The sequence below is a fragment of the Hemicordylus capensis genome, chromosome 2 (genome assembly GCF_027244095.1).
Source record: "Hemicordylus capensis ecotype Gifberg chromosome 2, rHemCap1.1.pri, whole genome shotgun sequence".
NCBI lineage: Eukaryota > Metazoa > Chordata > Lepidosauria > Squamata > Cordylidae > Hemicordylus > Hemicordylus capensis.
Genome location: NC_069658.1, coordinates 119,886,644 through 119,912,547, shown reverse-complemented (window position 1 = coordinate 119,912,547; position 25,904 = coordinate 119,886,644). Strand labels below are relative to the sequence as shown.

The 25,904-nt window shown below is 40.8% G+C and overlaps 1 protein-coding gene across 3 annotated transcripts in view; it reads right to left on the bottom strand.

The window, feature by feature from the left end:
* The window catches only part of CNTLN (centlein), a 351,601-nt gene that overhangs the window by 238,767 nt on the left and 86,930 nt on the right, over positions 1–25,904 (bottom strand). For all 3 annotated transcript variants that reach the window (XM_053300359.1, XM_053300360.1, XM_053300361.1), the window contains 2 exons: positions 18,139–18,272; positions 3,883–4,045 (listed from right to left, as the gene is read on the bottom strand). In XM_053300359.1, coding sequence (XP_053156334.1) covers positions 3,883–4,045; positions 18,139–18,272 — 297 coding nt within the window. The remainder of the gene's footprint in view (positions 1–3,882; positions 4,046–18,138; positions 18,273–25,904) is intronic.

Below are 25,904 nucleotides of genomic sequence, written 5' to 3'. Positions count from 1 at the left end.
CACAGTTCCTACTTCATTCACACTGAACACCTACTTCATGTATTCCTCTGCTCAGAAAAATAAAACTGCAATTTAAAAGATATCAAACTAGTTCAGAGAACTAGTGTCAGATGCATCGCAAATGGCTATCACTGACAATATGCAATAGCAATGTTTAAGAAATAACTAGCAGGGCCGGCGCAGAGCATTTGCACCTCAGGCTGGCCCCTCCACCATTGCTGCCTCCCCACCCACCCGCCAGCCCGCCCAGGTTTCTGGCAAGCCCATTTCTCCCCCTGCCCGCTTCTCTATCCCCACCTCAGCGATTTTTGGCTGGTGAGCCAGCCAGAAAGCTAGCCTGCCACCAGTTCTCACCCGCCAACTGCTGGAAGTGGCCTCCTCCTCCCGCTGGATCCACCGCCACCTCCTGGCCGGGCTGGGCCACTGCTGCCTCCTCCTCCCAGTGACCCGTAGCCACAGCTGCCAGCCAGCATCCCTATTTCCTCCCCGTCCCTGTTACTAGTCCAGCAGCTGAACTCTCACGAGAGCTGCCACGCATGGGATTAGCGACGGGTACGTTTAAGAGAATTATATATAAAGAAGAGTATAAGACATTCCTTCACATTGCTCTTAGGTTGCTAAGCTGGTGCTGTTGTAATAAAGTTGGGACATGTTTTAAACACACTTATTGGTGTCTGTCTCTTTTTCTCCTTGCGTTCTACAAAGTAGCACATTTTAAAAGCTGCCAAGATGACATAGCTCCTAAGCGTACACAGAACCCTTTTCATAAGACCCCATGGTAGGCAAGCTACGAAGAGGCTACCATTTACTGACATATATAGATAACACAGAAAGAAAGACACTGAAGCTATTCCCACGATCACTAGAAACAGGGCTAAGGGAGTCCAACCGGGTTTCCAGTGATTGCCAGAACCACCACGGGCAAGCCCGGTGGTTCCACGGCAGCTAGCCCGCCTAAAAACCCCTCCTGCTAAACAAGGTTAACGGAGTGAGTGCTCCGTTAACCTTGTTCCTTTGATCTTCTGTAAGCCACGGCTGCTCGCTGTGGTGTGCACTCTAAATTTATTACCCTGTTACAATTTGGGACTTCCATGGTTAATAAATCAAAAGTCATTTATGGAAAGCACTGGGAGTGCTGGGAAAGAATCTGGGAAAGAATCTGGGAAAACTATATTTTCCAGATAGCCTTGTGCATCTTCCCAAATCCCCTTCGCTTCTTCCCAGCCAACCCCACTCACCTTCCCAGCTAACCCTGCGGCCTCTGGTTCTGGTGAAAAGCACCCCCACTCATGCCAGATATAGCAGGTACTACACAGGAAGGGCCACAGGGGAAGGACCAGGGGTTGCTACAGATTCATCAGAACTGGATGTTCCAATGCACAGGTCTACTATACTGGCATGACCATACTTGCATAATAAAGGACTTTGAGATGTGTGATGTATGATTATTAATCTCTGACCTGCAGTTTGAATGTGTACAGTCTAGGAACAGATTCAGATCAGCCCACTCACAGTCTGCTTCAGTTCTTATACATACCTGTTGCAAAACTTGTAAGAGCTTATCTATATGTAGCTTCAGAAGGAAAGTTGTCAAAGCTAACAAGTGTTTTTGTAGATCATAATTCTCACAACTATCTCAGGTTGGAAAAACCTATCAGTTCCACACAAATATCCAGTTGGGCTACACAACACCACTTCCCTTTACCCAAAACAAATATTTTAGGTTGGAAGGAAACTGCTTGACATCTATTTTATACTGTACTTATAGCTCTTCTTCTCAAGAAAAGGAATTATTTTCTTAAAATGTACAGCAACTATTTTACTGGTCCCAGACACATGAAGTGCTCCATATCATGCTGGTTTTAATGAGACTCAATAGATTTGTCTTCACCTAAGACTCAAGGTGGTGAATCTTAAATCAATACCAAGGATAATAAGACAAGAAGAGTTTCTCTGTCTCTGGGCTGCCTTATCAGAGCGCTCTGAAATTTACAGTTTAGATGTTTTGTTTCAAAATGCAGCACCTCCCTTCAGTAAGGACTTGGCTATCTAGCTATTTACTAATCAGTTTGATTGAAAATCTCATAAAGAAAATCTGTCTCAGTAGGCTAGAAGTAACACTGTTTGCTCCCGAACAGAAAACTAAGTTTGACTTCTAGAACGTGTTTTGTTCTTTCAGTCAACAGAAATTAGGGACATTAATATTAATAAACAAAGCTTCTTCAGTGGAAGCAAGGCTAGACAATAGGAAAAAGCTGATTATTTAAAGCTTTGCTCAAATGCACTTGTGGTAAGCCTGATGTGAACTTGACCTGCATTCCTAATATCAAACCACATTCACATCCTAAGCTTGATAGGACATCACACTTGTTTACCCTAAACCTAGATGGGAGAACAAGATGGGAGAGCAAAGACAGGAATAAACCCTTCAACTGGATTAAGATCATACATTTTCCAAGGCAGGAGACAAAAGAAAACAAAATCATGAAGTATTAGCAAAAAAGCAATTAGCTTACACAATAATGTGCACTCCGCACCACAGTCCTAAACACATTGGCTGACATTCAGGCTAAGTTACTCAGTAGTGCTACTCAAGAGCTTCTCTAAAGAGCTACTTAATTTCAACAAGACTTCCCTCCAATAATTTAGTCAGGATATCAGCCACTATATGTAGACATATTTCGATACATAATGAGACCATTTCTGGGTTTCAAAAAACGGTTATGACCCAATGATAAAATAAGAAGGACCTGAGCAAAGGTTCATCCTTGGGGTACATAACATATGGCCCGGGAATGCTTGCAGCCTGCCAAGCCATCGTGTGTGGCCCACAAGGACCCCATTGAGTACTGCAACCTGCTTCCCACTGGGGCAAACCAAATCTTTCTGGGAAGACCACAAGCAGGCCATGATGGCAGCATCGTGGGGTGCTCCACTGTTGCCCCACCCAGCAACTGATATTCATTAGCAACCACCTCTGAAAATAGAGGTTTCATAAGGCCATAATGACTAATAACCAGGGATAGACGTGTCCACAACAAATTTGCCTCAACTTCTAGTAAAGACATCTAAGCTAGTGGCCATCCACTTTTTGGCAGTGAAATGCATAAACAGATTATGAACGTTCTTTTGTCTGTCTTCAATCTCTTGCCATTCGATTTCATTGTTGACTCAAAGTTCCCTCTGTTATGAGCAAGAAACCCACTTTCTCCACACCATGAATAATGTTATAAAGCTCTATCATCTAGCTTCATTGTCTTTCTTATAAACTAAGAAATCCAAACACTGCTTAACCTCCCTGTTCATGGGAGGAGAGCTGGTCTTGTGGTAGCAAGCATGACTTGTCCTCTTAGCTAAGCAGGGTCTATCCTGGTTGCATTTGAATGGGAGACTAGATGTGTGAGCACTGTAAGATATTCCCCTCAGGGGATGGAGCCACTCTGGGAAGAGCAAAAGGTTCCAAGTTCCCTCTCTGGCTTCTCCAAGATAGGGCTGAGAGAGATTCCTGTTTGCACTACAACCTTGGAGAAGCCACTGACCGTCTGTGTAGACAATACTGAGTTAGATGGACCCATGGTCTGACTCAGTATATGGCAGTTCCTATATTCCTATTCTGGTTGCCCTTTAGTCAGGCACTCTGAGTATTATGGGAGAGATCTGGCAGCATGTCCTGTCACTGAAAACAAACACGAATTATAAGCCACCAACCCCTCGCTCAAAAAACAGAACAAATGCTCTACTGAACTACTACTTGCCCCCAGCCACCAGCACATTGCATGGCTTACTTATTTTGAAAATTAGTTTCCTACAGAGCATTGTACTTTTATGTAGAAACTATACTTTGAATGTGTGTGCATGTGTGCGTAGAGAAACACTGCATACTTTTTGACAAGATATCGTTTCAGCTGTGTGAGCATCTTCCTGAGTTCTCAGTACTTTTTGCGTCTCCATATTGAGAGCCTGAAGCTGCTGGATCAGCTCTGCCTGCTGTGCTGCATGTTCAGTGTTTTGTTTGTAGAGATTCTGCAGCTCCTGCAACTCCTTCCTGTGCAAAGCAAGCAAGAAATAAAAAACTTGAGCAAAGGAAATACCATGATCATCTCAAAATAAATAGTGGTGTTAGCTTTTTTTAAAAAAAAATTAAATATAAAAGCCTTCTATTTTCATCTATGTTTTCCTCTCAATTTTCCTCCAAGTATCCTAAAGTGAAATGCCAATCTTCATGTTTTTTTAAACTTTAATTCAGTTCAGTGTGTCTAAAAACTGTGTGACAAGTCAAATGTCCTGCAATATTTACTATTTTATTTTGTCTACTCAAGCAATTACTTAATGCCAACAGGCAAAATGTAACAAGTGATACAAGCAGAAGGCGCTCACTGTTGTTACTGATAGCGTTTTTCCCTTCCTGATAAGCTATGGTTCCAGTGAAAATGACTTCAAAGAAAACAGTTTATTGAATTATAGAACACAACTGAAAAATCAAATATCACTTATTTGAAGGATTAGTCAACATAAGAAGAATTGATTTAAAGAGGTGTGAAAAGTATATTTCCCATGAAAACAGGCAATAATACATGTTTAAGCAATTGCGGAAAGGCCAATGAATAGAAAGCTCAAAGGGGTTAATACACTAAGAAATGCCCTCCCAGAACTGCTGCAAGGAAAGGAATTATTTTTCAGATGAGTTGATAAGGGTACAGCCAAAATATTTAGTAAAGGATGCGCGCTGGGAAAGAAAAAAATAAAAATCTTGTGGCACATTAAAGAAAAACATATATCCTTGGGCGTATGTGTGTGTATAATACACACAAAGATATATAGAAAAAGAAACAGTAAACAGATGGGTCAAATGACCATGAAATAAAAAGGTATAGCAGGTTCCTTTTGGTACCTCTTGGGCTCACTTTTTACAATGTTATCTCTAACTCTTACATCTCTTTGCTACTATGGATAACAGCTCATACATCCGATTAGCTGAAATCTGGATCACAAAATTTTATGCCACATTTAATGGGTTACTCTTTAAGATGCCACAAGACTCCTTTGCTCCTTTGCATGCTTGCTTTTCTTTTAAACAACAAATAATCCAAACTTAGTTTTAAATATAGGGGACTTTCCAACTCAACTGGAGAGATCTGTGGATGTAGCTAAAGAGAAGGAAACATTCCCAATATTTGATTGCATACACTTGTGCAGAAATTGGACAGGTTATGACTGGTTTACTTTTTCCTACTGGAAAGGGTGGCTTGTTTCAGCGATACAGGTATATCCTAATTACTGTCTCTTCTGATGTGCTGAGATCTTTGGGGTTTGTGCAACATGGTCTCGCTTGCTCTTCAGACCAAAGCAATTTGATTTCATTGAGTGCTGCCTAGTATCTCCTGGACAGTGTCTCCAAAAGTACAAGCAATACAGGGGAGGATAGGTGAATATTTATAGTTGGTTTAAGGACTTTGGATCCTGCTAACTTTGCACTGTTCTCAGATTTTCCATTAACCTCCTAAGTTAACTGTGTATTGCTACTTCATTGATTTTCTTGTTAAAATATTATTTTAATCATTTCTCACAAACGAAGCATCTGTTCTAGTCCATATAACTCACTCTTCCTGAGGTCAGTATCTGCTCTAAGGTACTACAACAATGTACATTAAATCATTTTCCCAAAGCAGATATCAATGTTAAGTGAAAGAGGAGACCTGGAATGTAATGATGAATGTGTATGATTGCCCTTTCTCCCCATGTCTGTAATTTGCCATGAAGGAGGCATCAAATTGGGGATGGGGTGGGGATTATATGTATGTTATATATATAGCAAGAGCTATAGGTCAGGCAGCTGCTCTGTTCATTCCCACAGCTACTGAAGTCAAAGCCTTCTCCTGCCGAGCAAACATTCATAGAAAGCGTAGTGATTACATTGTAAGAAGAGGTAGAGCAGCCAAGCAGCAGGATACTGCAGTTGATCACAGGATACCTTTCAAAACTAGCAGCTTTAATGGAGCTTCGCAAAGACTAGAAAGGAAGATACCTCAAAGAGCACAATTTCAAACTTCAGATACACATTTATCCACACATCTTGAGGTTAATGCCCTACAAGTCAATGTCTAAATGACAAAGCAGAACAAAGGCCTTGAGCACAGGTGACAGAGTTGCAAGTAGTAGTTAGTTAGTTCGGCTGTAATCTACCTTTGGTACACAACTTTCTAAGTAGTTTGGCACTCATTATTGTAACTGTATACAGGCAGAATAAAATATCTTCCCCCAACATAATGTGAAACAAAAAGAGATCCATTCATCCAAGTTCCAATCATGAAAATGCATAGTTAAGACCTGTTAAAACAGATAACCGCTGTTAACTGGGCAAAAAGGGACCTTGTAAAGTGTTGGCTCTCTTATATTTAGCACAGAGAGAACAAGCATTCATATTCAGCCTAGCCTGAAGTTCCTGCGAATGGCTGCTGGTGGTACCTCCTTTGTGTATTCTTTTAGATAGTGAGCCTCTTAGGGGAAAGGGCTATGAAAACCACTATGTGAACTTTTTTTTTTAATTGAAAAGCAACATCATCATCATCTTTAAGAGAGGCCAGGCAAGGTAACTGTAGACAGTGAGATAATTCTTCCCCTACTATTCTTTGTTTTGGTGTTAAAAAATAAAACTAAGTAAACATGGCTAATTTTGAATTATACCACATACTTTGAGTACAAGATTACCACAACAGAAGTACCTACATTATCAGAGTGAAAACCTTTCATTCTTTTTCCATATCTTGAGGTGAACGCCCAAAGATAATTGACAACAGGTTAGTTATGTCCTAACCTTTACTCATTCTGATCTCATAATGAAGAGATCATGAAGATAATGGTACACCTGTATATTGTTGCCACTCTTTCAGGGCATGCCTACAAGTGATACATGTGGAGCCTACCTACATAAGTGGTTGTAAGACACAATTCATACATTCCTGGTACAATGAGGATACTTTTTCCCACAATGGGATCAGTGTTTCCTCTAAGGTGTTCATGTGTGCACACGCCCACACGTTTTTTGATGTGTACTCAGTTAATTTTAGATCCCACTCAGATTTAATCAGGAAGGTCCCACTCTGAATGCACGTGCACACACACTGCCTTGATACTTCCGCCCAGAACAAAACTCATTCCGCACACAGATGAAAAAAAACTGAGAGAACACTGGATGGGATCCCATGCTGCACCAGTAATGAATGATGGAATCATATTGGAAAGTCAGATCACTCAGGAAGTTCCCATGTCAGCACTACCAGCCTTCAAGGAGTGTGACACCGGATTTCCTGTCATCCAAACATTACCATTATAGTGTACAATCAAGATAGAGAAAAGCACATTATGCCTTGACTTTTGAATCAGGCCTAAGAATGATTGAGGTCCTGCCTGTGCCCCAATCTTGTATACTTTGGCTCTCCCTTCTTTCTCATCAGCAAGTATGATTAGGCCCCTAGAAAATGGAAGGAACAAAATTCGGTTTGAATAAATGAAAGTCAATATTTAACGCAGACTGCAAACTGAAATGCAAAATAGCGAGGAACTAATATCTAATAAGGACAGATAGATTTAAACTCATAAGAGGGGTGAAAAACATAGTGCTGGTGCAGACCTAATCCTGCAAACCTGTCATGCCTCATCACCTTCCAGGCAGGACCAGCCCAGAACTAGCTGAAATTTGCTTGGAGAAGGATCCTGTTGCCAGCCCTAGCACCTCAAGGGAATAAAGGAAAATCAGTGGGTACTAATTAATCACCAATACCACATGGGAAGATGCTCAGATTTGGAGGACCGGACTCACCTTAACTGGTGCCCACCACCCCCTCCAGTGACTCTGCACAATAACATCCAAGTTTTCAGTAGCAGAGGTAGTGGCACACCCGAGCAGAAGCTAAGACCCACGCAATGCCCATCTGGCAACATGAGGTATCCAGTTTCTGAACCATATTCCAGAAGATAAAAACAAAAACAGCACAGGCTCTGGAACAGGTTGCTGCTGATAGTTAAGGAAAGGTGAGGCTGCAGGGCCAGCTATAAAGCTCCACAGTTGGTGTCTAGCAGTTACTCATGCAGCACTTCATCCTGTTTTCAATGACTCCTTAACTCAACCGCTTCCTTGCTGCTATTTAGAAGCCTTATTCTCTAACTTCCTTGACAGCTTCCCAGACTTGCCAGTAAGACAGCACTTTCAGTCAGACAGCAGTGGTGGAAGAAATAGAACAAAACCATGGTTCATATATTATGAGCTAGACTTGGGACATTCGCTCCCCAAACCCACCTCCCATCGGGCATCAAATTCCCCCATCTTGCCTAACTGGCCTTAATATACATCTACACCATTGCTAATTCATCTTATTTATTTGTTGTTTCTCTGTGTAAACCACCCTGAGCCATTTTTGGAAGGGCAGTATAGAAATCGAATATATAAATTATTTATTAATAATAATAATAATTGTTGTTGTTGTTGTTGTTAATTGTTAATTGTTAATGCTAACTAGAGTTATCAACATAGGTAGAGTCTGTAGTGGGTTTGCAAACTGGTTAAGAGGAAACCTTGGTGAACTTAGCCATGACTCACTATTTGCCAGTGTAGCACTGAACTATGGTTAAGGCCAGCAAAGGAAGGGCACTATAAATCTGCATCTGAGGGACAGTGGGGGATGCATTCCAAAGATGGGTTCTCAGTTTGCAAACCACCATACCTGCACTAGATAATAATGGGAAAATGTAGCAGGAAAGGGGCAGAAAATAGGACGATAGCAATAAGGGTTTTTTTTTAAAGACATCAGCATAACTTCCATGGTAGGCAAGCAGGCGACCTAATTTCGATTTTCATACCTGACTGAATGTCAATTCTTGCGCATTTTACTTTTTGCAGCTGAAATGTGGCTCCCCAAAGGCCTACATAAGATAAACAGCAACTGCATTGCTGAACAACAAGCTAGACAGGGCAATCATCAATATTTTGATAATGAAATCTATCATCTTCAGCATTATCTTTGGTGATGCTTTTTAACATTTTTTCATTATTATAGTAATAACCAGTATTGTAGGTCTTCCACCAGCATAGGATTCTGAACTAAAGTGACCTAATATAGATAAAAAGCCATCTTGTGAGGCCACTTGGTTTGAAATGCAGGATATAAAGTTAAGTCTTTTTAATAATAGTCATAAAATAAGTAATAGTAGATGATGTAAAAACAATATTTAGTATTTTATTAATTATTTCAGTGCTACTCCCAAGAGAAGATTCCTTGCCATTTCCTACCCCCACAAGGAATAATATAACATTTTAAACATGTGTGCACTATTGTCATGTCACAAAGGAGGCCAATTCTATGACTACATAAGCGCCTTCGTAACCACATATCACTAAGGCCACTGTGTTGAGGAAACATTGCTTAGAACACAATGCACAATCATTCCAGAGGGTAGCTAGGTAACAGTGTAATCCTATGCATGTTTACCAAGAAGTCGAGTCCCATTGTGTTCATCAGTGGGCTTACACTCACAAAAGTGTACCTAAGATGGTAGTCTTTGTTGCAGGGGAGGGCAGGGGGAGAGAAGGACTCTTGTGGTATCTTTTGTGGACTAGAGCCTACTCCTTAAATATATGACATATGTCCTAAACAGGCTGATTATATATTTTAAAAAAATAATTTTTAAAAACTGGGTACAGAAAAAATATAAGAAGACCAAAAGGCTATGAAATGCAGGATATAAGAATCTGTGACATATTTATGCAAACTTCAGATGTATACAAAATAAGCATGGCCATTTGCAACATCACTTATTTGTTATAACAATCTTCTGAACTTGCTATGCTAATTGAACATAGGAAGCTACTTTATACTGAATCAGATCATTGGTCTACCTAGCTAAGAACTGTCTGACACAGACTGATAGGATCTCTCGTGGATTTCAGACAGGAGTCTTTCCTAGCCCTACTGGGAAATGCCATGGATTGAACCTGGGACCTCCTGAATGCAAAACATGTGCTCTACCGCTGAGCTAAGGCCTCTCCATTTGTTGTGGAAGACAAAACCTTGATCTCAATCGCATCCAGAATCAAATAAACAGAATCAAACTCATTTTTTTAAAACCTGAAGTTCAGCAATTACGTACTAGAGTATGAAATTTAAAATTGAAATTGAAATTCCCTTTAAAATTAAAACCACAGTGACCTTCAGGTCAGCAACAGAGTTCCCAGGCGACTGAAATATTCTCCCATTGGTTTCTGAATTTTGCCACTTTTAGTATCAACAAAACTATTTCACGGTTTTATCAGCACCACCTTATACTAGAAATCCACAGGGTGACAACACGTTCCTACATTCTTACAGCATAACACAGAACCCATTGTTTATAGTCAAGTGCTACAACACAACCTCTTTTGTTTCAGTATATTGGGTAGGAATTCACAACTGAAGGATATATATTAGGCAATCTATAATACCTACCCAATAAAGAGAAGAAACAGATTGACACAGTCAGACCAGTACACATAAATAGCCAATTACAGCACAGGTTTAGAAGTGAAAGTGAGAAAAAGATGACACTTCTTGTTGTCCCCTAAAGCCCCAAGCTGAAACAGTTCCAAGATGTCACCAATTATCTACAGTTCATCCCTGACAATGAGATTTTATGGCTTTTATCGCATATGGCAAGGCCAAGCTTGTGGATGCCATAAGTCCCAGCATTTTCTATATCGCGTGGGCAGTCTGCATCAGTTAAGTTGACAATCACCTGGCCATATGTAATAAAGTGCAGACTCTTTGTTCCAGGAGAAATACTCGCATTGTGATAGAGTTTAGGATTACCCCATCGAAAGCAATAGCCCTGGTTGGTGTCAGTTGGGATTTTTTGAAATTTATCTGCATACCAAAGCCTTTCAGCAGGGATATGGTTGTAGCCACGTGGCGTTACAGCAGCTGTGGCAACAAAGCTGTCCATAACCAGTCATCCAGAAATGAGAAGACACTGATGTTTTGGCAGTGAAGATGGGTGATCACCACAGCCAAGCACTTTGTGAAGACTCTCAGGGCTGTCGAGAGTCTGAAGGGCAAGGCTTTGAATTGAAACCTGTGGGGCCCTACATTGAAATGCAGGAAGATGCAGTGTTGTGGGTGGGTGGAGATGTGGTAATAAGCATCCTTTAGGTCAATTGCTGCAAACCATAACCCAGGAGACAAGAGGAGCACTATTTCCAGAACAGTCACCACGCAGTGTATCTTATAAAGCAGTTCAAGTCTCAAAGGTCCAGGATGGGGCACAAGCCCCCATCCTGTTTCGGAACCACAAAACAGAATAGAAGCCACTGTCCAGGAGAATAGAATACACTGTCACATGTTCTATCACATCCTTTTGTAATAGTTCTTCTATCACCTGTAGGAGTTATGGCGTCACCTGAGTGCATCTGGGTGAGGTAGCAGCCTTTGGACAAATTCAATAGCGTATCCTATCTTGATAATTATTATGACCCAGTGATCGGTGGTTAAGGAGTCTCAAGTTTTCAGACAGGGCTGGAGGCGTGTATTGAGAGTGAGAAGAGATGTCACTGTCACTTGGTGAAGGTGGAGTATTTGGACCTTTGCTATTGTTGAGGCTTTTGAGAAGAGTCGGAGCCAGACTTTCAAAAGGAGCTCTGACGACTAGGCCGAAAGGTAGCCTCATAGGAGTTTGCCTGGGTCACAGGAGCAGGTTGTGGCGGCTGTGGGCAACTCCATCTGCTAATCCTATAGGGTCTGGACTGAGTGGAGGAGAAGCTCATAGAGCAGGCAGTAGTGTGCAACTTATGTACGGGTTCCATAGCATCAACAGTCTTAGTCCCAAAAAGGGCCTCACCTTTGAAAGTAAGGTCTTCAATCTGAGTCCATGCCTCAAATGTCAGACTGGAAGAACAAAGCCAAGCATAGTGACACAATCCCACCAAAGATGCCATTACGTGAGCAGCACAGTCTGCCTGATGGCGTGACGAATGTAGCTGTTTCGCAAGATTCTGTCCTTCCTTTTTCAATGTGTTGGACAGCACCGGGGGCTGCTCTTGCACTTGTGGCCGCGTAGGCTGTGGTGCAGGTAGAGGATCCGAATTGGGAGCTTGAGTGTGAGGGCAGTGGAGCTGCTGGCTTCAGTACCAAGAATTCTTGCGCCAGCCTCAGGGTTGAGGAGGGAGTCAGCGGGGAAGGATGTTCATTGATTTGGTTGAGTGAGGCTGGTATCGTAGAGGCCCAGGCGTCCACGGGCCGCGCCACATCTCAAGGCAGCGATACATTGCCCTCCGTCACAGGGAGAGGCTGTAGGAAGGCCACCGGTTCCATCCCTACCAGCAGCAAGCTCAGTTGGGTTGGTCAGGGGGGTTGTACGAGGCAGGGTTTGGAGAGTGACGGGCTTCACCGACTCTTGTGGCGGGAGTTTTGCGAGTCTGCTTTCTTTTTCTTCTTTTTAAGTGGTGGATCGAAGGGTGCTTTGTGCTTGGGCAGCATGGCCGACGGAACCTTCAGGCAAGGGCGGCCAAGGAAGTTGATGGCACTAAGCCCTCTGGGTGGGATTGTGCCATTTGCGGAGCCTCTTGTGACAGGATTGCCCACGGGACAGGAGAGGTGACCACCACGGTCTCAGTCAGTGCCGGCACCCCCATAAAGGAAGGATCCATATTGGACACAGCCACTTCTGGGGTCGGAGCAGCCTTAATAGGGCAGTGTTCCGAAGCAACCAAAGCTCTCTCACACAGTATAGCTCTGAGGCGGTGGGAGCAGTACTTCCGTGCCCGTTTCCGCAACTGCAGGCAAAAGTTACAAGAGTCTACTTTATGCCCCTCTCCCAGGCACAGAAGACGAGAGTGGCCGTCAGTTGTAGACAATTTAGCTAGGCAGTCCATACAACGCTTAAAAATATGCTTTTTCTTATTTTTCTCCTCCATACACCAAGTGTAAGACGGTTGAACAGTCCAGTGAAGGCTGTGTTGTGAGACCAATATGTAGATATTTGATAAAAAATATAAATGTGGCTGAGGGAAATTCAAAATGAAACTTTTTCTTTTTTTTTGGAGGAGAAAGTAGGTGGGGGGATGAAAAACAAAACACAAACCACACAGAAAAAACTATGGAACCAGAAAGATAAGCTAGAATAAAGGTCATAGCAGGAGGGTGGCATGGCAGCTAATGTTCATAAATTATGGGGCCATGACCAAAGAGCAAAACAGAAACACCACATGACATTCCTTCACATTGTGGATTCTCAAGTGTGCATTCACAGGAACACGTACCCATGGAGCTGAAGGCTTTTACAAAACTCTAGCAGCAGGTACGCAAACACATTCCCATAGAAAGAAAGGCTTTTACAAGTCCATAGTCACAGGGTGGCATGGAGGCACAACGTTGGTAACTAAGCAAGTAAGCAAGCAAATAACAATAACAATTCAGATGTTTTTGTCTCCAAATTTCATACATTCTTTTCTGGGATCCACGTTTCGATGGGTTCAATTTAAAGTAACAAATCATAATTTCTCAATTTTCTGCAACTGTATACTTCCGACGTTGAATTTGTTCTTCCAGTAGCTCTACAATTTCCAGCCTTGGTTGCTCAGCTGAAGATCCTGAGTCCTGTAACCCATTTTTCGACAAGTGCCCTTGTTGACTCGGGCGACGACCGATCCAGTATAGAATTCGTTTTTCTTGTTCTCACCATGGTTATGGGATTAGGCACACTTAGTCTAACTTCTCAGCAGAGGCCTGTCTGGTTTGGGTGGCCCTCCAGCATAGCCCTCTGCATCCTCAAAGCTTGCAAGCCCCTCCACCTCGTCAAGGTAGTGCCCAGAGGAGGGGATACTACTATCCCATCAAATACTACGTTGAATACTACAACGCTTTCTTTAATTTTTCTTTAGTTATCCTAGACCCTTGGACAAGGGCCCAATAATTATTTGGTACTTTAACCAAATCCAGTCAATAACAACAGGAAGACTGTGTGTAAACAGAATAATAATGATAACAAAACAACAACAACATTGACAATAAAATTCAGCCATCCCAGGTCCTTGGGAAGGACTCGATGTCTGTATAAAACAAACCAGTCAATAACACCTGTCTGACTGTGTAAATCAGTGATTCTCAAACTTGGGTCCTCAGGTGTTATTGGACTTCAACTCCCATAATCTCCAACCAAAGGCCACTGAGGCTGGGGATTATGGGAGTTGAAGTCCAATAACACCTGAGGACCCAAGTTTGAGAATCCCTGGTGTAAATAAATAAATAAATAAATAAATAAATAATAAAGCACAGAAGGAGAAACTGCAAGAAACATAGAAACACCAAATAAAGAAGAAACAGTGCAATTCTGGGGGAAATTATGGGACAATCCAATAGATTATAATAAAAAAGCAGGCTGGATGAAAGAGGTCAAAAAATGTAACCAACAATGCAAGATCTAATAATAACACCAGAATTAATAAGTGAAAGAGCAAAGAAAATTAAAAATTGGACTGCACCAGGCGACAATGAACCACAGGGCTTTTGGCTTGAACACTTAACAAGCCTTCATAAACAACTATCAAAACAGTTCAATCACATTTTGCAAGGAGGTGATATTGAACAATGGCTAACAACTGGGAAAACTCATCTCATCATGAAAGAGCCAGCAAAAGGTGCAGTTCCAAGTAATTATAGACCAATAACCTGCCTGCCAACCATGTTCAAATTATTAACTGGAATAATAGCAGATGAAGTGATGCAACACTTATTAACTAACAAACAGCTTCCAGTTGAACAGAAAGGAAATTGCCTGAACACCAGAAACACAAAAGACCAGCTGCAGATTGACTACAAGAAAGCCTTCGACTCATTGCCTCACACATGGACTCTAAAATGTTTAGAAACAACTGGTGTCAGCAAAAACATTCAGATATTTATAAAAAAAGCAATGAGCATGTGGAGTACACAGTAAACAATCAATGGCGAGACACTTGGACAGGTTAGCATTAGAAGAGGCATTTTCCAAGGAGACTCACTATCCCTTCTGTTGTTTGTAATCGCCATGACCCCACTTTCACAAATACTAAACAAAACAGGCCTCGGATACCAAACATCTAAAACATCAAGTCAAATCAACCATCTGCTGTACATGGACGATCTGAAGTTGTATGGAAAGTCTCAGTCAGAAATCGAATTATTGCTAAACACTGTCCCTATATTCAGTAGCGATATAGCAATGGAGTTTGGACTAGACAAGTGTGCTGAATTAATAATGAACAGAGGAAAAATAACAAAAACAGAAGGAATAGAACTGCCCAATGGAAGCAATATCAAGAACCTGGAAGAGAAAAAACATTACAAATACTTGGGCATTCTCCAGGCTGATAATATTGCACACAATGCAGTTAAAAGAAAAATGGGAAGTGAATACATCAGGAGAGTTAGAAAAATCCTCAAGTCCAAACTCAATGGCGGGAACACCATACAAGCCACAAACACCTGAGCTATACAGTGAAGAAGATATTCTTCAAATGGTCAATAACGAGAAACTATTCAACACCAATGAAAGAAAGCAGGCCTACAAGAAAGAACAAGTCAAGAACCGAGCTGAAAAATGGAAAAATAAGCCACTGCATGGTCAATATTTGCACAGTGTAAGTGGAAAATCAAACATTACCAAGACCTGGCAATGGCTTAAGAATGGCAACTAGAAGAAAGAAACAGAGGGTTTAATACTGGCTGCACAAGAACAGGCACTAAATGCAGTAAGAGCAAAAGTAGAAAAATCAATAACAAACAGCAAGTGCCGCCTTTGTAAAGAAGCAGATGAAACAGTGGACCACCTAATCAGCTGTTGTAAAAAGATCGCACAGACTGACTAAAAACAAAGGCATGACAAGGTAGCAGGGATGATACACTGGAACATCTGCAAAAAATACAAGCTACCTGCAGCCAAAAATTGGTGAGACCATAAAATTGAAAAAGGTTGTCGGAAATGAAGATGCAAAAATATTATGGGACTTCCAACTACAAACAGACAAACATCTGCCACACAATACACCAGATATAACTGTAGTTGAGAAGAAAGAAAAACAAGTCAAAATAATCGACATAGCAATACCAGGGGATAGCAGAATAGAAGAAAAAGAAATAGAAAAAATCACCAAATACAAAGATCTACAAATTGAAATTGAAAGGCTGTGACAGAAAAAGACCAAAATAATCTCTGTGGTAATTGGTGCCCTAGGTGCAATTCCAAAACAACTTGAAGAGCATCTCAACACCATAGAGGCCACAGAAGTCACCACCAGCCAATTACAAAAAGCAACTTTACTGGGAACAGCCCATATTCTGTGATGATATCTATAACAACATCAACAACACTGATAATAAAATCCAGCCATCCCAGCTCCTTGGGAAGGACTCGATGTCCGGATAAAACAAATCAGTCAATAACACCTGTCTGACTGTGTAAATAAATAAATAAATAAATGTGTTTGAATCACTGTCTTAATATACTTCAATTTACACTATTCCCACCATTTTTGTCTAGAGCATGCACAAAGCCGGCTGTGGAACCTAGAGAGATAGTGTGCAAAAATTGGAAGGGAGAGTGGGCAGGATATCAGGAAGGGGAGAGAGATCATGAGCACAATACTGGGAGAGGAGGGAAGCCTTGGGGAACCAATAACCACTATCATCATGTGAAGCCAGCATGGTGTAGTGGTTAGAGAGCTGGACTAGACCGGTGAGACCCAAGTTCAAATCCCCATTCAGCCATGATACTTGCTGGGTGACTCTGGGCCAGTCACTTCTCTCTCAGCCTAACCTACTTTACAGGGTTGTAGTGAGGAGAAACTCAAGTATGTAGTACACCGCTCTGGGCTCCTTGGAAGAAGAGCCGAATATAAATGTAATAATAATAATATTAATAATTCATACCTTCCCACCAGATGATCGCTCTGGTTGTCTTCGGCACATGACCTGCACACACACACAACCCACGCTGCTGTAAGCAGCACATATCTCCAGAGGACAGGATGACATGTCCCAGCCTCTGGATATCCCACAATGCACCACAAGACGAGCATGGTGTGCATTGGTAGATACCCTGTTGGACAGATGCTCTAGGCACCCATGTCTGTGTGCCCATCTTAACCTGGCACCCCGGTTAAGCACACACTAATGCCCTTAAGGCTGGGCTTCAGAGTTGGGTTAGGCAGGAAGGCAGCGCTGGATCTGCATGGATCCCGGCACTGCACACGAGCAGCTAGCCTGGGTTTGGCTGCTAGTGAGAACAGTGTGTGTGTGTGTGTGTGTGTGTGTGTGTGTGTGTGTGTGTGTGTGGATGACTCACATTAACTCCACATAGGATTAATTGTGAGAGTCCACTGAATCTCCTGCATTTTACCTCTCTCCATTTTAGACCCTCCAAAGGCTCAGAGTCACTAGGGTGACTGTGGTGGTTATAGTTACAGTGTTGTCCCTTTCCCCCCCGCTGCTAATATGATTACAGTTATTATTTTGCACTGCGGCTGAGAGGGTCCTAACTATTTACATTGCTGTAAGCTTCAGCATACATATAATTGCTACAGCTAATATGTATCTAACAGCCCATATTTCACAAACTTGCTTGTTTCAAGTGGTTTAGCCTAGCCTTGCATTTCCTTCACATTTCATACATGGCATATTAATCCTCATGATTCAACTTAGGTTGGGGGGGGAGGACCCCCTTCAGATAAAGCTGAAATCACAACATTTTAAACCTTTAGCAGCAGACTCCTGCTGACCTGTCAGACTTGACTCTAATTAAAAAGTGAAAGTTAGACTTCAAACTTTTGTCAGTTTCAGGCATTTAGCCTCTCAAATTAATTGCTTATGTTACTAATCATATTGATGTTTTGTGACTTTCAGAACTATCTGACCCAATGCTAATTAAAGATGCTCAGCTTTTAAATAATGTCCGTAATAGAAGCCAAAAGGCACCGAGATAGTCTGCATAAACTGTAGACAGTCTAAACTTTTTCCACAGTGGGCAAAGCAGCCTGGTATTAGGATGAATTGTTCTACAAATCTGAACCATTTGACATTTCCCCACATTTATTATCATGATAATGCTCCCAAATGTCTTATAAAAATGTGGCATACATACCTAACTTTGGCCGCATCCAAATCTTTTTCTGTTAGTTCAGCCTGTTTAACACTTAGCTGGGATACCAAATCGTTGCATCTTCTGTGTAAGACTTCCATTTGACCCCTTGCCTCCGTTAGATCAGCTTCTAAATTCTGGAAAACATATATTTTATACTATAGAAAAAAGTTAAGAAAAAGATGCATCTAATTATAGAGCTATAAATTGGACAAACAGTGGTGTTACAGTTATAAGCACAAACATACGAGATTATTCTAAACACAAGCAAAATGAATCCGTGTCAACCTAAAGTTAAATGTATAAGAAATTTTAGAAAGTAAACTAATATAGTTACAATTAGACAACTTAGTAATATTTATAGCATCCTGTACTAATGGCATGTGATGATTGTGCAATAGAGCTTATTATATCTGGATCTTTGTAATACAGGTAAGAAAAACTGACATTTTTAAAATATATATTTATTCTCTAGTGTCACTTGCAGAACAGACACAAGAAGTATATAATCCATAGAAAAAAGCCTACAATTTTTCAAGGAAACTGTTCATTCACCTTTGTCCGTCTCCAAAATTATTTTGGGACCTGAAAGATGGGGATACTATTAAAAAGGTACAGGAGCCTGAAGAAAATTAATACAAAGGGAAAATAGCAGTAATAAGAGGGCTAGGAAACTGTACTTCCAAAAGGCACAAGAAAGCAAGAGGAAGGCAAGAAAGACTAAGCTTTTGGAGATGGCAAAGATGAATGAATATGATGACAAAGGAAATCACAATGAGCCAAATACATAGAGGGTAGTGTTGAATATTTGTGCAAAGGGTTAAAAAGCGGTCAGCTAATAGATCAGCCCCAGTGTAACATAGAAGTGTTACTCTTTTCACTGTCGGTTGAAGTTCTGGCTACCAATAAACCTTTCTGAAAAGCTGATTAATTCATGGCTAGTCAGCCACTCAATCAGAATGAGACAAATAAAATTATAACTGAAAAAATCCATGTAGATGCCAAAAAAAGAGCTGAAAATTGGAGCATTTTTGTCTAAGACGACAAAAACATGAGCAATGTTGGCTTATGTTGCAAACAGTATGATATTCTGCAATTAAAACAAAATAAAATCCTTGAATAAAATCACATAAGTCTCAGCATATCTTTACCCCAGATGTGATAAAGACCCATGTTTTCTTATCTTCAGAAGTTATTTCCAAAGATGGAGATAAAAGCAGAAGTAGACAAAGTGGTGAAATGCCTTTGTTATTAATTTTACTACTGATCTGATTTTTTGAAATTATTCAGATCTGGTGCCATTTTAATGAACACGAGAATTGTGAGGAACAATGCTGCACTTAAATACAACACAAGAAGAATTAAATACAACACAAGAAGAAGACAATTATGAGACTTTTGATCAGACCAAGTGAGGGAAAGATTAAATCTTACTAATACCATACTAAGAAGGAGATGTCCACAAGAAAACCTTGAAATGAAGCAATAAACATTCTCCTTATATCAGATTAGATAAACAAACATGTATTTGGATGCACCCATGTAGACTGAATTTTATGAGTTGGTGCTGAATGAAATCAAATGCAATGTCAGACAAAAAGAGTTCTGAATGTTTTCCACAGAAAGAAAATTTTTGATTCTGTCAACTTTGGATACCTTCCTATAAGGATAAATAATTGGGATGCTGAAAACAGAGGAGCAGGACTCCTAGGTAAATATGCTCTTATTATTAAAATTTAACTGTACAGGCTAGGTCTTTTTTGACTTTGATTCACCCTTGATAGTCTTTGCCCTTGATTGTCCCTGGAGCTGAGACACTGCAAGAATTACTCCATAAGAATTACAGTCATTCCTCACCAACCAAGAGGGTTCTGTTCCAGGAAAACCTCGCAGTTGGAGAGCCATTAAAATCAATGGCAAAAAGGGAGGTAGAGGGATCGTGGTTGTGAAAAGATGGCAAAATACAGTTAAAAATAGAAAAAACACCCCTCCAAATTGCCATGTCAGTAAGAGGAGTGAAGGAGAACCTCGAAAATCACCCAACCTCCCCAGATCATCCCTAAACCCTGGAAATCGCCGCCTGAGCCCTAGAAATCATGAAAAAACCCCAAATTACCAAGAAATCTCACTCACCAAACCGCAGATACTCGGGTCACAGTTGGCGAGACCTGCCACAATTTCCCAGTCGTGGATACTTTAAAATATTGGGAAACCCACGGTTGACGAGGGATTATTGTACTTGAAAAGCACAGTTTTTGTCATGAGGTGAGGGAGGCTTAAAAGGCCAAGTGGTTAATTCTTAAGGAGAGCAAACATGTTTCAACTTTAGGAACAACTAGATTGTGAGGCTTTTTAGCCCCAAGGCTTCATCTGGAAAGTCCCTGGGGAACTAGAAAGTATCCATGCCCTTCCTTCTTTTAATCTCCCTTTTTTACCACTGGAGCTGTGAATTTTCTATATTCCCAATAACTACATTTGTTGCATTCTGCTCTCAGTCAGTAGAATGCTGTAATGGGCTCTGAAATCAGGGTGTGGCCCTGGGTGTCCAAGAGGGAAAATTTAGGTAAGAAATAGGTAAGTTAGGAAAAGATAAAAGATTAATCCAGACAAGATTTAGAATGAGACTGAAATGGTGCATGATATAAAATGGCAGAAAAGTAGTCCTGTTGACAGTCGAATTGCATACGTAAGCAAAATCACTAAGAGAGATAAGAAGAAACAAGTCAGAAATAGAGATGAAGACACTGTGCAAATGAGACAGAAACAGAAGGTACAGCAGTTAGTACCCCAAAAACAGTAGATCGGTCTAGACATGTGGTAACAAAGATGGTTCCCAACATTCTGAAGAATCAGCAAGAATGAAATAAAGCTGATTTTGACAAAAATGTATTAAGTCAGCAAACTGACAAAGCCTAACAGAGGCAAAAATATATGTATTCAGCAAGCTAGGGTATCAGATTTGGGGAATATAGTGGAAAGGGCGGAAGATGGCCAAAAATCTACCCACAATGCCCAAGTGGGTTGCCCTTTAGATTTGAAGATTAAATAGTTTAAGAAACAAGGAGGAAGAAGGGTTAGCTAGAGATTGATAGTTAGAATGGGATGGTAGTGATTAGAGTTGGAAAGTGTTGGATTTTCATCCTCAACAAGGAGAAGAAGTCTGAAGTCAGCAAAGAGGCAGTGCACTGTCTTGAGAGAAGACAGGTAAGTTACACAAAGCATAAAATGCAGGAATATATGACATCGGAAACCTAGGCATAGAAGTTAAATTTTCACCAATAGAGACTGATTTTATTGTGTTCTGAAAAACATTCTTCTGCTGAAATCTAAACTCTGATCAATAAACATTACAATATTCTGACACATGTTTGCTATCTGGAGCTAATTCTGAATACATATTCAAACACTGTTCACAAATTCTCTCTCTCTCGCTCTCAATGGTGTGGTCTTTGGGGAAATAACCTAGATTTGAAAGAGTGGTGGGAGCTGGGCCTCCTATCCTTCTATACCCCACTGAGGAAAAACTTTTATCCTTTCCAACTGCTCTTAGAGAACTGGTGACCTTGGAGAATACTAAATCAGGGAATCTGTTTGCTCAGGCCTTCCTTAGGTAAGCATTCATTCCTGGATGGAGATCCCAAGTCCTACCTCAGACTCAAAGATGAAGAGAGAGAAGATTTCCTCTTGATTACTATGAATACATGTATCAGTAGTTTGAGAGTGGAATCAATCTGAATCGATTAACTCCTTAGAACTTCTTTAATGAACTTGCTTCCACATAGACAAATTTAAATAACTTTCACAAATAAGCATGTAATAGGCTGACATATTGTGAATATTTTCAGTGATATATATAGTTCAAACAGCTATCTTCTGTTCTGGGAAATATTTCAGTCTTATAAAGTTACAGAAGGTTTCTGACCAAGATCTCTAAACTGTCAAGCTCATACATCAATGTGTGGAGAGTGCTGGAGAAAGCCTTCCAACATGCCATGCAAAAGCAGCAGCTCCTCATCCATTCAAATTTCAAATTGTCATTGCATTATCATGGACCACTGCTAACTCATAACTCAGCAAAGAATCACCATCTAAAGTGGTGACCATTTAGCAGAGGATAGCAATTATCTCTGTTCAAGCCAAAACAATTTCTTCCCAGTGGCTGTTGCTGGTGTTTATCTTGTATTTCTTTTTAGACTGGAAACCCTTTAAGAACAGGAAACCATCTTAATCTTTCTTCTGTGTAAACCACTTTACACAGGAGAAGGAGGAAGGAAGAGCGCCGAGGAGGAAGGCCCAAACGGGCCGAAGAGCTGGTCGAATGGGCTGGTTTGGGCTGCATTGAGGCCGGAGGGAGGGAGAACCTCCACGGACCCACCCCGCCATCTCCAACAACTCCCCCAGAGGGGGTAGGTGCCTTAAAAGAATTTTTTTTTACGAGAAAGAGAGAAAAAGATCGTTAACCCCACCCCCACCCCGCAACCGAAATGAACCGGGGGTGGGGTTCAAGGGGGTGCCGGACCGAACTGGCCCGGTCTGGTTCAAGTCCAAGCCAGCCAGTTCCGTGCACACCTCTATAGGATGCAGATAACTGTTCAAACTGTTCTGCCACTTCTGTGGATAAATGTTTCAAATGAACATTATCATTTTTCAGTAGAATGGAAATATTTGCAGAAATAACAGGGATGTTTTCATACAACCCTAGGCATATCCCCAGAACCTGTTTTCAATTCTATGACTCTAGCCTGGAATATGTGAAACACAAACCACCTTAGATAATGTGCAGATGTCTTTCATTCATAACAGAATAATCGCATCCAGGAATCACACATCTGGGATGACGGGGATGGGTTTCCATGGCAGGAATGGAGCCAACAAACCAATATTATTTCTTGTTTACACAGTCAGACGGGTGTTATTGACTGGTTTGTTTTATCCAGACATCGAGTCCTTCCCAAGGACCTGGGATGGCTGAATTTTATTGTCAATTGTTATAGATATCGTTGCAGAATATAGGCTGTTCCCAGTAAAGCTGCTTTTTCTAATTGGCTGATGGTGATTTCTGTGGCCCCTATGGTGTTGAGGTGCTCTTCAAGGTCTTTTGGAACTGCACCCAGGGCGCCAATTACCACTGGGATTATTTTAGTCTTCTTCTGCCACAGCCTTTCAATTTCAATTTGTAGATCTTTGTATTTGGTGATTTTTTTCTATTTCTTTTTCGTGTATTCTGCTATCCCCTGGTATTGTTATGTCGATTATTTTCACTTGTTTTTCTTTCTTCTCAACTAAAGTTATATCTGGTGTATTGTGTGGCAGATCTTTGTCTGTTTGTAGTCGGAAGTCCCATAATATTTTTACATCTTCATTTTCTTCAACTTTTTCAATGTTATGGTCCCACCCATTTTTGGCTACAGGTAGCTTGTATTTTTTGCAGATGTTCCAGTGTATCATCCCTGCTACTTTGTCATGCCTTTGTTTGTAGTCAGTCTGTGCGAACTTTTAACAACACCTGAATAGGTGGTCCACGGTTTAGCAGTGATTCGATTTCTGACTGGGACTTTCCATACAACTTCAGATCGTCCATGTACAGCAGATGGTTGATTTGACTTGATGTTTTAGATGTTTGGTATCCGAGGCCTGTTTTGTTTAGTATTTGTGTAAGTGGGGTCATGGCGATTACAAACAACAGAGGGGATAGTGAGTCCCCTTGGAATATGCCTCTTCTAATGCTAACCTGTCCAAGTGTCCCGCCATTGATTGTTAACTGTGTACTCCACATGCTCATTGCTTTTTTAAATAAATATCTGAATGTTTTTGCTGACACCAGTTGTTTCTAAACATTTTAGTATCCATGTGTGAGGCAATCAATCAAAGGCTTTCTTGTAGTCAATCCATGCAACACTTAGATTTGTTTTTCTTCTCTTGCAGTTTTCTAAAATCATTTTGTTAATCAGCAGCTGGTCTTATGTGCCTCTGGTGTTCGGGCAATTTCCTTTCTGTTCAACTGGAAGCTGTTTGTTAGTTAATAAGTGTTGCATCACTTCATCTGCTATTATTCCAGTTAATAATTTGAACATGGTTGGCAGGCAGGTTATCAGTCTATAATTACTTGGAACTGCACCTTTTGCTGGGTCTTTCATGATGAGATGAGTTTTCCCAGTTGTTAGCCATTGTTCAATATCACCGCCTTGCAAAATGTGTTTGAACTGTTTTGATAGTTGTTTATGAAGGCTTGTTAAGTGTTTAAGCCAAAAGCCATGCAGTTCATCATCACTTGGTGCAGTCCAATTTTTAATTTTCTTTGCTCTTTCACTTATTAATTCTGGTGTTATTATTAGATCTTGCATTTGTTGGTTACATTTTTGACCTCTTTCATCCAGCCTGCTTTTTTATTATAATCTATTGGATTGTCCCATAATTTCCCCCAGAATTGCACTGTTTCTTCTTTATTTGGTGTTTCTATGTTTCTTGCAGTTTCTCCTTCTATGCTTTGGTAGAAACGTCTCTGATTCGACTGAAATTGGAGATTCTGCCTGTGTTGTGTAGTTCTGGCTTCATATCTGCTAATATTCTTTGACACTGCTGTTATTTGCTGCTTTATTATTTTCAGGACTTCTCTAGTTTTCCTTGAATCTAGGTGGTATTGTTGGATCAGATACTGTTTGGTGTTTTCATTCTTCAGCTTCTTGTCTTTCATATCTTTCAATTTACTAGCATCTGATCTAAGCCTGGAGATTATTTTCTAATCTAATCTTCCATTTAGGTGATGTACTACTTTCTTTTTTTACAGGTCCATTGATCTTATATCCGAGCTCTTGTGTTGTTATTGTTGCTGCACTGTACATTAGTTGGTTTGTTTCTTGCAAATTATTGGTTGTTATTTCTGCAAGTGCAGCACTGACATCTTTTAATAACTGAGCAAGTTGTTTTTGGCAGCTGTTTTTAGAGCTGGAAGTCGAACCCTGGTGGTTGTTTGGTTCATGTGCTCAGTTATTTTTTGCTTTAGTTCTCGTTGCTTTTCTGTTAAACGGCATGTGTTAAACACACATCTGGGATGACTGGGATGGGTTTCCATGGCAGGAATGGAGCCAACAAACTAATATTATTATTATTATTATTATTATTATTATTATTATTATTATTATTAATTCAATTTCTATACCACCCTTCCAAAAATGGCTCAGGGCGGTTTACACAGAGAAATAATAAATAAATAAGATGGATTCTTGTCCCCAAAGGGCTCACAATCTAAAAAGAAACATAAGATAGACACCAGCAACAGTCACTGGAGATATTGTGCTGGGGGTGGATAGGGCCAGTTACTCTCCCCCTGCTAAATAAAGAGAATCACCACGTTAATAGGTGCCTCTTTGTCAAATTAGCAGGGGTCATAATGCTAAAGCATTATGCAATAGTGTGATCTTTTGTTGTATTTGTAAATGTATCTACAAGGCAAACTTAAACAGTTTTATACTTTAACTGCCCCGTTTCCTCCTAAAGGATCCTTTTCTTTCTGACTTAAGCACTGAATCCAACTCAGTAACTTCTCATGACCCCAGGTCCTGAAGCCTCCATTAGACAGCTCAAGGGATGAGTTGAGATGGAAAACTCCAGTAGCACCACATCCTTTCCTTTGCTGCAACTAGAGCAGGAAGCAGATGCAACCAAGGGGAAGCCTCAGTTGCATCTGACCCCAAAGGGGCACCAGGAGGGGGAACCCTGGCTATTTCAGCTCCTTCCCCCACACCCAAGTCCTCGGACTTTTAAGAATC